General features: G+C 42.2%; 1 protein-coding gene across 1 annotated transcript; it reads left to right on the top strand.

Moving 5' to 3' along the window:
• Positions 1–12,481, top strand: meis3 (myeloid ecotropic viral integration site 3). Its single transcript, XM_031741554.2, has 13 exons — positions 1–477; positions 828–930; positions 4,271–4,410; positions 4,727–4,901; positions 4,998–5,048; positions 5,144–5,194; positions 5,439–5,588; positions 5,749–5,857; positions 6,816–6,961; positions 7,585–7,661; positions 9,064–9,122; positions 9,219–9,305; positions 10,364–12,481. Exons 2-13 carry the CDS (start codon positions 919–921, stop codon positions 10,561–10,563), a joined length of 1,257 nt encoding a protein of 418 aa, XP_031597414.1. The 5' UTR covers positions 1–477; positions 828–918; the 3' UTR covers positions 10,564–12,481.
• The last annotated feature ends 353 nt before the right edge of the window (positions 12,482–12,834 follow it).

Here is a 12,834-nt window from a genome sequence, read left to right as displayed (position 1 = left end):
AGAGAAGGAGGAGGAGGGATGAGGGGGGGCGTGGATGGGGGGCAAGAGACCCCGTCGTGTTTTGACCCTCCGAAACCTCCCCGCACACCGCCACCATCACCATCACCACCACTCCACCTCCTCCTGCTCTGCACCTCCTCCTCCTCCTTCTCTCCTCTGGAGGCTGAAAACACCATTGCTCATTCCCAGCCGTGACATTTTCCAGCCTGTCGCCGTATGCTGAGCGGACAGCCAAACGCGAGGAGCCAGGAAAGAAAGAAGAAGAAGAAAAAAACTGGGGGGGAAAGGAGGGACGCTGTCTGTGAGTCCGTCTTCCACAGCACCGAGCATCCCGACGCTCTGCGATCCGGAGCGAGAGGCGCACCAGAAGGAGGCGAGGCGCTGCAGGAAGCCGCCGCTCCCTTTCACACCGGGGGATTGTGGACTACACCGGACACGGCCCGAGCAGGACAGGATACGGCGAGCGTTTACGTCTCGGTGGGACATTTTACACCATTTATTGGAGCCTCGCATTACTCCTCCTCATCCGGCAATATCGATTAATGGGCTGCTGGGATTGTTATAGCGTTTATTAGCTATTATCTTACTATAAAGCATTAGGTCCTCCGTAGAATATCAGCCGGCCATAAAACCTCTAGTCCCGTCGTTATGTTGTTATATAAAGCGCGATGGACTCGGAGTAAACACACACACACACACACACGGAGCAGGTCCTAAGTGTTTATATCCACTACCTCGCGCTGTTGTTTAATCCAATGGGCTGTTCTTAATCACATTTACAACTTAATTCACAATAAATATAAAAACAAATGCACTTTTATTTCCAGGACCCCGGAAGGCAGAGGAAGGGAGCAAAGCACGCTGCGCTAGCCGAGCAGCGCATCATCATCCCCGGTGTAGGACTGGCTGTCGGGTCGCATGGAGAAGAGGGTAGGGCTGCTCATTTTTTTTTCTTTTTTTTTAATGAGTGAGAAAGACCAGAGCCTGTCTCGGGTAACATCATTTTATTACTACAGAGAAGTAATTAGAAAACAGTCACAAAGGGAGCACATGGTAGGAAATCCTCTTTGCTTGCAGGGCACATATAAAAAAAGAAAAAATCAAGGCCCAGTGAAAGGAGAGCAGTGGATGTTTTGTAGGGAAAAGGACAGAACATTAATATAATTTATTATAGGCTATAAAAACCCCTCATAAAATATTCTGTATATAGCAACTAAATGCGTATTTATAATCAATTTGATATTGATTCAAAGAACTTTTAGGCCCAACACTTTTAATCAACCATAATCTATTTCACGAGTTAAAATTCGGTTTAGTTTAGTTGATGCGATGCATAACTTGCAGTGTGGGGACCATAAAAGAATGTCATTTTGTTATTGCGTATAGCCTAATGTCAGATAGGTTTAGAGTGGAGGTCATTAAGAGGCAGAGGAGAAGAGATGCAGCCCTGCAACTCGGTAAGTAGGTCAGTTTTTTTGCTACAGTGATTCAGAGGCTTGGTGGTGGTGGTGGTGGTGGTGGAGGAGGAGAAATAGGCTGACGGGCAGCAGGCGGACTGAGACCTCTGAATGGAGGAAAGCAAGTGTAGATGTTCAGTGTGTATACAGAAAATCACTGCTGTGTGAAAACAGCACAGACAGCGAGAGAAGGGCTGAGCAGCAGGGGCCAAACATGGACAACCACGTGTACCAGGAACCGCTTCCACACAGAGCCCATATAAAGAAACTGAAAGATTTTCAGATCGCAGAAATAGAATGGATACTTGCTGTATGGCTCATTTGTATATTGAGAGACAGAAGCTTTTCACTGCTCAATTTAACGTTAAAATGTTTTTATTCGGGTTCTTACAATAATAACACAGATTAAAACAGAAAAGCTCAAATTAAAATTTAAAATATGAAATGAAATGGAGTGGAAATCAGTGCTTTAACGTGTCACGCGAGAAACACGCCTATATTGTGGCGCTCCAGTCTATAACCTGCAACAGGTACGGGTATTTTACCCTCAGAAGAAATCTGTAGGTTTCGTTTTGGAAAGCTGTAGATAATCATTTCCATATCTTAGGGAAATGTGAAAATTTTTAAACAGTGTATCATAGAAATATATGCTAAATCTACGTTTTTTCCTTGTGGAGGGTATCGCCCGCTTTGCGCGTTGCGATGTTTAGGGTTTACCGATTTTAGAAGAGCGGGGAAAATGTGAAGTTTAGCACAAAATTATCAAAAATATCCACACTTGGTTATTTTCCAGTAAAATGAAAACAGGCTTGTGTTTTTATGCGCTTAGTTTAAAATGCGTGTTGCTTGTTTAAAGCGACACTTTTTGTAATATATAACAAGGTAAACCTCAATGTTTTTAATTTCAGTTTGAAAGAATTGATATTTACAGTTAAATTATTCTCCGCTGATAGAACATTAGCTTCATTTGCTCAGCTTCACTTTCACATAATGTCTGGCATTTACGAAACACAGCATCTGCTCCAGGTTTCCTCTTTTACAAAACTTTGCGTTACTGTGGCGCATATGACCAGAGTCAAACAGCTTAAAGTTTCCTGTTAGGTCAGCTATAACTTTTTTAATAATGAAAATGTTGTTCTGCCATCTGAATCCTGTTTACCGGCCCGTGACTTTTTTAAAAAAAGGGGGGAACATTCGCGGAATTTGTCATCTCGACTTGTTCGCTTTGATCCGCCTTGACGCACGGAAACTCGATAGGGGCCGTGCGTAAAGAGAGACGCGCAATCCGATAGCGGTGATTGTGTTAATAGCCAGCCTCCATAAAAACTAGAAGGTGTCCGGGGACAGGGCCTCAGAGCAGGTGCTTTCTGTGATCCCGGTGGCCATATGGGAGGCTGAAATGCAACAATTTGATAAGGCGTTTAGGACAGTGGTTCCCAAAGTGGGGTCCGGAGACCTCCAAAGGGGTCCTGAAGAGGGGTTTTCCAGGAAGGCATGTGCATGCGTGTAAAGAGGAATAATTTAATTTCTGTTTCATTATTTTATGTAATTCCCAGAAGTTAACACTGAGGGAGAATAATTGCTTTTATACCAGGTTTCACTCTCTCACCACTTGCAGCTTATCTGCTTTTGCACTCTACAAATAAACATCACTGATGGTCTGGAAGTGGACGCTTCTGAGTAAAATAAATACAAAAATAATGTTGTAAATCAGAAACCTTTATTTGGAAACAGTCTGCGCAGTAAAAACCAGCCTAAGCGCATCATAACATTAATGACTGGGTTAAAATAACACTGAAGTTAAAGGTGTCCATGCAGGGGTCACTTGTCCCGTGCTGTCTGATCCCAGTGGCCCTTTGGGATTGTAACAGGAGTCCCAGAAGCAGATCTTCTGACCTGAGCAACATCACCTTAGAGACTGAGTTTCAATAACTCAATAAAACTCACACAGAGACAGAGAGAGGTGGGGAAACCAGGGAGTCAGACATGTGTATTCATGACACGTATCTTGAGGGCTGCTGAGTGCACGATTGTCTCAGTGCACATGTGAGTCGTTGCATCTGCGACATATGTCTGTGTATGATTCCCTCTGCGAGCGGGCCTCAGCGAGGCTGTCACACAGCAAATCATGAGAGATGTCTGCACAGCTACTGTCTAGTCTGAGTAATGCAACCAGGATACTGTATTAGCAGCTACAGGCTTGCTGTCTTTCTTCAAAGATGACATCGCCTTCTTTTGTCATCTCCTCCTCCTCTTCTTCTAAGCTCACAGAAAGTAAACTTTTCAAGTAGTGAGGATAACTGCTTTGCACCTCTGCTGCTGCTGCTTTTGTTGGGCTTTCATGAGTGTTTTAGGATCCTGACATTACTAGAATTTCCTTAAGTATCTCATCCTTCTGCCAAAGTGAAAAAAAAAACAATTTTTCAGAATTAAAGTGCATCTTTCCTCCTCAGATGATCCAGGCCATTTTTCTCATGAATGTGTGTAAATAAATTACATCAAACTGCAGTGACACTGGTTCGACAGTTAGTTTCAGATTAGCTAGGATTGCAGATACTAGTTGTAATAGCACTAACACACATACTCAAACTTACAATATCAATATGCGGTCTTTTTCCATTTATATAAATGACAGCACAAACAGAAGCATACAGATATAAACCCACATCAGGTCTAGTCACTGTAACTGTATATTAGACCGTTCCACTGACAGCCCGACCACATAATAAAATCCCAGTGTGATTTGATGTCAGACAGCCACAGATGTCCAACGTGTCTCGTGTTTTCTGTCTTTTCATCTAATTGTGTTTCAGTATGAAGAGCTGGTGCACTACTCAGGGTCAGAGGGCATGTCGGTGGGGGGGTACGGGGACGAAGTCCGGGGGCTTCCTCCCCCGCAGTATGGACCCACCATCCCCGACTCCCTCAAACACCACAAGGACCAGATCTACGGGTAAGCATGTGTCAAAAAATGATTTAGTAGCCTTCCAGTGGCTAGAATTTTTTTAAGCTACATGCACACTCTTAGCAGATTAACATAAAGTATATGTTTGTGCTGAATATGAAAATACACATGGAGCGTTTATAGCTGTCTGCAACATAAATACTGCGGTTTAAAGTTTCTCTTAACACATGAATCATGTGGACAGTATGTCAACTGTGACTGTGTTAATGTATAGTTTGTTAACTGTATGTGTGTGTGTGTGTGTGTGTGTGTGTGTGTGTGTGTGTGTGTGTGTGTGTGTGTGTGTGTGTGTGTGTGTGTACAGTCACCCACTGTTTCCACTGCTGGCCTTAGTGTTTGAGAAGTGTGAGCTGGCCACCTGCTCCCCTCGAGACTCCACCTCCCTGTCAGCAACCTCCCACCTCCCCGGCATGACCAATCACAGCGACGTCTGCTCCTCCGAATCCTTCAACGATGACATCGCCGCCTTCGCAAAGCAGGTGAGCGGTGATTGTGAGGCCCAATCAGAGAACCGGGTCTCAGCTGATGTTGTTTGCTTTCAGATTTTTTAATACTCGGTTGACTTTGTGTTGCAGATTCGGTCAGAGAAACCCATTTTTTCTTCCAACCCTGAGCTGGACAATTTGGTATGATGCACCAACTAACATCACACTTAACTCAGATTTCACGTATTGCATTGTGGGATTTGTTTCCATAATTAAAGTGCATCTTTCCTCCTCAGATGATCCAGGCCATACAGGTTCTTCGCTTTCATTTACTGGAGTTAGAGAAGGTTGGTGAGACTGGATGTTGTTCATGTTATTGTTGTTTAGCATCATATTTCTTTTTATTAAACTTAACAAGGAAGGCAATAAGTCTGTAAAAGGCTTATTGTTATAGTTATAATTTTTTTAACTTTGAAATATGTGCACCTGTCCTCTAATCTATTGGTAGGCTTAAAGCTTAAAGCTCATTATTAGGTATTATTAGTATTAATTATTAAGTAAAAATCTGTAAAAAAAAATCTTTTTCCCAAGGTGCACGACCTGTGTGATAATTTCTGCCATCGCTACATCACCTGTCTGAAGGGCAAAATGCCCACAGATCTCGTGCTGGACGAGCGAGAGGGTGGGTCCAAGTCTGACATGGAGGACTTCACCGGGTCCTGCACCAGTCTGTCGGAGCAGGTGAGACGCTGGATGTTGATCGGGATGCTTACCACACATCCATCTGTGTCCACTGAGAATCCAGAGTAGCGCCCTTAGTGTTTCACAATTCCCTTTTATTCCTCCTGTACTGGGAATTCCTCATCTCACCTCTGTCCTCCATCTTTCCCTGTGCCTGCAGAATGCATCGTGGTTACGAGAGCCAGATGAATGTGCCACTACTCCTCTGGGAACGCCAGGCACCTGTGGCCTACCTTCACACAGCACAGCAGACAACTGTAGTGATGCAGGTACACATACACTAGCACAGATCTTAGCTGCACAATTATGATAGCCAAAGGAAGTCACAGCTATGATATATCTAAAAGCACCAGGAAATCAAATTTAACTCTTTCCCCAATCTCTGTACCCTCAATGATGTGTTTCTCAATATATATCTATAACGACTTAGTTTGGTGGTCATTCTCACAAACTTCTGATTCACAGCCAGTCCTTTTGTACTGGAAGCACGCCTGAAACATGGCAGAAACCACTCAGTTTAGAGAACAGAAATAAGGGTGTTCCTGGCAGGTGTCCAAAGAGTTAGAGTACAGTAAAAAGACAGGCAGGTGGAGTGGAAAGCAAAAGAATCAGTCTGCACAGAGCAGAGGACAATTTGTGCGTGAGACATGATCATATGTGTATTATTTACATGACATCAATAGTTAATGTTGAACAGAGCTACTGTGTGCACCAGAAAACACTGCAGTGAGGAAGCAGACACAGGGAAAGCAGGTTACACAATCACTGTGTATAATAAGAATATAAATAACTGTGTGTTAAAACAAGCCAGTACTATGCATAACTACTGGTAGCTGTATTGATAATCAATGAATCACTTCAGGCGTTTTTAAACAAATATGAGAAATATTCTTCGCTTTCAGCTTCTCAAAGACAAATTGCTGCTTTTCTCTGTCATTCACAATATTAAATATTTCAGGCTGGATAGAAAAAATAGTTTCAGTGCAATAACTCTAGAAAATTAACCATCTTTCAGCCGTAAAATGAATGACATGCAGAGCAGTTACACTAAACTGTAAAATAATAGTTATGCTGAGTTTGATTTGTGAAAGCAGAGTTTGGTTTTAAAGCTGACGCAGTTTGCCTGTCTCGGGTCAAACACATTTACTTAGTGGGCTCGCGTGAGTTGGGACCTGATAGATGCTGGCAGTCATTTAGGATGATAATGATTCCACGGTCTCCCTGCAGGCGATGGTCTCGATGGAGGCGTGGCCTCTCCCAGCACAGGTGAGGAGGACGAGACGGACAGAGACAGGAGGAACAACAAGAAGAGGGGGATCTTCCCTAAAGTGGCCACAAACATCATGAGAGCTTGGCTCTTCCAGCACCTGTCGGTGGGTTGGCTTTTCATCTACCTTCCACATTAAAGTTAATTATTACTCTTGAAAATATTGAATTTAAACGGTAGTTCAGTCATCCTTCCTCACTGGTAACCAAACAAAGGAAGTCTGCGCGCTGTAATTAGTGAAAGAGAGGATTTAGCATGGAACAAAACGTCTATGACAGGAATAGAAAGAGGGGTGAAGCCACTGTATAATGGAGGTCAATTAAATTAAATGAAAAATCTGGGATTAAGTGATTATGTGAATATGCTTGCTGCTGAATAATTGTGGAAGCGACAGAAATGGAGTGAGTAATTGTTGGTGAGCTGCTTGGATTGGTAATTAGCTACTAAATGAGGCAGGTCAAATGTTGCTTCACTCCAATTATTAAAACGTGTGTGTGAGTTAGAGAGAGATACTGAGATGGAGAGCGAGAGGGGCTGATGAGGGTGAAAATGTGAGTGCAGATGTTCGCTCAGACGGAAGGTCATCGATGTTCGAGCCGAGAGCTCACAGACGTCGCTTTATTCTAGATTCAGGCCTCGAGATGATTCTCAACAAAAGCTGAAAAGATCACAGCGCAGAGTCTGGACTGTTTGATTTCTTTAACCCGAGCCCCGTGTGTTCTCCTGCAGCATCCGTACCCATCTGAGGAGCAGAAGAAGCAGCTGTCACAGGATACAGGACTGACCATCTTACAGGTCAACAACTGGTAAGTGTGCTCAACATCAGTTACATTTTTAAATGTGAAGCATCAACCTTTACATTTTAGTTACGCTCCTTTAGGCTCCGCCCCTCTGACATTCATGGTTCCTTTAAAGTGTGGCAGGGAAATGGTTTTTTTTCCTTTTTCTGTAGGTTAAACCAGAAGTTAGTATCACCTTTGTTTTCTCAGCACAAAGCAGATTCTTGTTCTTTAATTATCGTGTAAAATAAAAGCTCATGGCACGTCAGCAAATTAATCTCAATGAATGCACACCTCTTTTCTGATCTTTGCAGCATAAGTGCAATTGGAAAAAAGTAAAATGCAGGCATTATGGTATAAACCAAACTATGCTGCAATCACATGACTTTACTATCATCACCTGGGTTCAGCGTAATGAAGTTAATTGGCCCATTGTTAGTCAGTAGTGCTATTTTTTGTCATTATGCAAATGTATGGATGACTGAGCGTGCATCCAGATTTCTAAAGCTTAAAGCTAGACCTTATTTCATCTTTCTAACCAAAAAGACCCGAATCCAAACGAGTAAACCAGAAGTGCAGAACTACTATATCACTTCTGGGTTTTGGGACTCGTTTCTGTGGTGCTCTATTGATGGAGATTTAAGAGCCTCCCTGCCAGCCATGGCCTGTTTTTTAATCTTGTGTTGAAATTATGTTGCTGCTACTTTGCTTTGTGAACTTTTTTTGCAAGTTTTTATTCTTCAAAGCCCAAAATATATTTTTTAATCCAGTTAAAAAGTGCACAAGAAAAAAAACTGATTTGAAAATAGACCTTTAATGTACTTTACTGGAGTGTGCCGTGTAACAGGAAGCTGCAGTGCCATGTAATTCACAAGCTCTGTGTTCATAAAGCGGAATAGTAAACCAATAATCAAATAATCAAATTATTTAGTGCTCACATCTTTCCTATTCACTCTCTGAGCACACACACACACACACACACACACACACACACACACACACACACACACACACACACACATATATGAACACGTTTCCCCGTTGCTGACTGAATAGTTCTCTCCATGCTTTGTTCCTCCAATTTTTAGACACATGCAAACAGGAAACATGTTAAAGATAATAGATTCTGTTCTTTCATAGTGTACATATTTTAACCTTCACTGCCGCAGGTACACTCACACACACACACACACACACACACACACAAATCCAATCAATGCAGATCAATCAATTATCACAGGGCCAATCGATACGTCCTCTGCCCTAACGCTGATTTACTCTGTCCTCTGAAAGGGTTAAGTGGTTGTAAAACGGAAAAGGTTAATAGTCTCCCGGTCAGCCTTTTTCTCCATTAACGGGTGTCTCTCTCTCTCTCTCTCTCTCTCTCTTTCTCTGTCTTACCATCTATCTATCTGAATGCTTCATACAGGTTCATCAATGCCAGGAGGAGAATAGTCCAGCCAATGATTGATCAGTCAAATCGCTCAGGTCAGTGTTTAGTCAGTCATTCAGTAAACCTAAATGTGTGTATATGAGTGTGTGTCTGTTGTATATTTGTGTCTGAAGGCGTGTGTTGTCTCACAGGTCAGGGTGGTCCCTACAGCCCGGAGGGCGCGGCTCTCGGGGGCTACGGGCTCGACGGCCAGGCCCACCTCGGGCTTCGAACAGCAGGTACAGCAGAATTAAATACAGCTGAACTGCATTCGTCACTAGGAGCACAAACACTATAGTTTATTTTGACAGACACACACCGTTTTTGCTGCTGAAAATACTCATTAGCGCACCAAATGTGGAGTTATCCATCTCTGAAAATGCCCCCCAACAACTGCAGCGCCAAGCTGAATCTGGAAATCATTATGTTATTATATTATGATATATTATATCTTCAATAGGCGCCTTTGGTTTTGGAACTAAATGAAGGAGGGAAGTTAAAATTATTAAGAAATGTTAGTTTTGGTCTTTTCAGTTTGCTAAAGGAGTTAGTATGAAGTATGAATTTATAGAAAATGACCAGCAATGCTGATATTAAAACTAAAATAAATAAAAATAAATAATATGGATTACGTAAAATATTTATAAATAATAAACAAAATATAACTACCTGCGTGACTACAGTTAATTAATGACCCACCACTTCTTTTATGTCATGTTAAAGGCTGTTTCTTTTTCATTTCCAGTTGAAGTAAAAGTTTTTGAAAGTTTTAAAGTTTGTGATTTTAATATTAACAAAACGCTTTGCCCAGCACTAAACACCACTCTGAAAAACCGAACCCTGTGCCCTAAAATAAAGCTGTTAAAACACCTCTTAAAAGTCAGCAGCAGTGTTTAAGGGGCTCAAATACATGCTGTACAGCAGGGCAGTGTTTAAAACCTGCATAAGTTTGTTTCAAGTCTGACAGGGATGTTTCCTGATTTATAGATAATTGCAATGAATTATCATCAATAATTATTTGTAGCTTTAATTAAAAGCTGGTACAAATTTCAAAGGATTCAGATGCTTAAGATGAACTAAACAGGCGAACCTGCACTGTATGTATAGGAGGTGTGTTTTAAATTGTAATGACAGAATTAAATTTCTGATTACCTGCGTCAGGTTCACATAGTTTCCAGTGCAAACCTATAATCCATTAATAATATGAAAAGACTGATTTAAGACAGAAGGGAAGGGTCTTCTGTACGTCTGCATCTTGGAGGAACCTTGTAAATATTCCACTTTCTTCTCCCACCAGGTCTCCAGGGAATGTCCTCCCTGCAGGGTGACTACCCCGGCGCTCTCCTGTCCCAACCAGGCTATCCTCCCCACCCAGGACCGTCCCTCCATTCTTACCCTGGCCCGCACCCTCACCCGGCCATGCTGCTCCACCCACCGCCTCACGCACACCCCGCAGAGCCGCTGCTCACCCAAGGACTGGACATACACGCACACTAGTTGTGGGCGTATGTGGTGTGTGTGTGAGAGAGAGAGAGAGAGAGAGAGAGGGGTAATTGCCGTTTGAATGTGTGTATATGTTTGGAGGGATATGTATGCGTGTGTGTGCGTGCGGCTGAATATGTGTAATGAAGGTACACTATTTAAAGAAAAAAAGACACATTTCTCCAAAAGTTTACATTCCCCACTGAAAGACACTGACCTCAATGTAGCTGTTCCACTCTTCAACACACATGCACACAAACACACACACACACTCACACACTCACACAAGTGGACGTGACCCATGCGTTAGTCTGGACCCACAGGTTTAAGCCATACCTCTTTCAGAGTAGAAGTGCTTCCCTCTCTTTAAATGACTCCACTGTGTCCTGTGGGTGAGACATATGCTTTAAACTACACTTCCCATCATGCCTGCTGAACCACAGGAAGACCCAGGGATCGGATCAGACACACCGATGAATACTCATTCTGGACTTTTTGCCACAGCATGGGGCTCAGGTCCTGTGAGCACGCCTTCTTCACTCCTCCCTGTCTTCCTACACACGTTTGACTGTCAGAGACTGACACACACACACACACACACACACACACACACACACACACACACACACACACACTCCCCTTCACACACACACTTTATTTAAAGCTTTGTTTTTTTGTTTTTTGTTTTTTGTGTTGTTAGTTTTTTTGTTAGTTTTTTCTTATTCTATTTTTATATTTATGCGCGCCACTCCAGGCGGCTGCAGCTTCACGTGAGTTTATTGAAATATTAGTGCTCTTCCTCAGCATGAAGCTAAACACTATGAATGACTTCCAGTCTGCCTCGCTATCGTACCACTGACCTCCTTAAGACGCCTGCAGGCGTCCGTTACCTTAGGATCTTTCCTATACACACGCACATGCACATACACACACATTGCAGTAAACACTACATTGAAAGCCATTGCAGCACACACACACACACACACACACACACACACACACAAGTCCTCTGTAAGCATTTCTATTACAGTGTTGTCTGTCACAGCGGTGTGTGAGGGGAGCTGCAGCCAAAGGACTCTTTAAACATTCGGCTCCCTCTCCACTCTGCTTGGACTGCTGAAGTATTTCTGAATGATTATGATGATGAAGATGATGATGGGAATACAGTTAAAGTATTAAAACATTTTTTATAAAACTTGAGGATTTTTTGTCTTAAACCAGTAATATTTTCTCAAGAGATTTATTAGCAGGTTAAAATAAACTTTTGCAAGTGTTCCTTTATAAAAAAAAAAAAAAAATCAATTTAGGCTTACGCTGTGGCTTATGGTGTACTTCTACATGGTCACAATGTCTCCATAAGCCAATGATAAGAATCATGATCAGAAAATTCATATTTGTCCTGAAGCAATGTGCTTCCCAGAAAAATTAGGAGACATCAGTTCAGTCAAGGCCACTGTAGTCAAAAGAAGATGCTTATTTCCATCTGCAGTGATTCATATTCTGGCATGGATCTGTTCTGGGATCTCTCCACTCTTGAGGAGGGGAGAGCAGCACATCGCTGAGCAATAACAACAGGCTTAACACTGATTAAGTCATGCAGCATGAAAGGAGAAGCAGGTATCGGGGAGTGGATTGCAAAGCATTGCATTACATTGGTTGAAAATCCCTCTCTGTAAGCAAATACATAAGCAAACGGACACAACTGCAGTACCATAAATGAAGCAGAAAGCACCCTAAAGACCTACCAGCTGGACACATTGAAAGGTATTGATGATATGACATGGTACTGATATCAGCTGAATTTTACCCCATTGTTTGTGAGTGTTCTCAACTGGTCACCCCCTTAAAAATGATCTGGCACTCAAACCTAAATGTGTTGTAAATTGCATGTGTTTCTCATATTTAAAGTGAGACAGTGGTTAAATCAAATGACCTTAAAATGAAATTTTTCAACTGTAAATAAAATAGTGTTGTTAAACTCCTTAAATTGAAGCTGAAAGCTCAAATTTCTAAGGCTTTATGAATGCTCCATTTCACATCTACTGAGGTGGTGTGAATACAAAAATGAGAAATGTGTGCATCTGGTTTTATTCGGCACACACACAAGCCTGTGCAAAAGCTGAGTGATAATACATCTGATGTACATAAAGGATAACTCAGACGAATGTCAAATTATGAACTCAGCTTTGCAATGCATTTGTAGCGTATATTGCAAAGAGCCATACATTCAGAGTGCAGGCTTTCTGATGAAAACACAACTACTTATGAGTAAACACACGGCTCATT

Source organism: Oreochromis aureus, linkage group 14 (assembly GCF_013358895.1).
Source record: "Oreochromis aureus strain Israel breed Guangdong linkage group 14, ZZ_aureus, whole genome shotgun sequence".
Taxonomy (NCBI): domain Eukaryota; kingdom Metazoa; phylum Chordata; class Actinopteri; order Cichliformes; family Cichlidae; genus Oreochromis; species Oreochromis aureus.
This window is presented reverse-complemented; position numbering and strand designations above follow the sequence as displayed.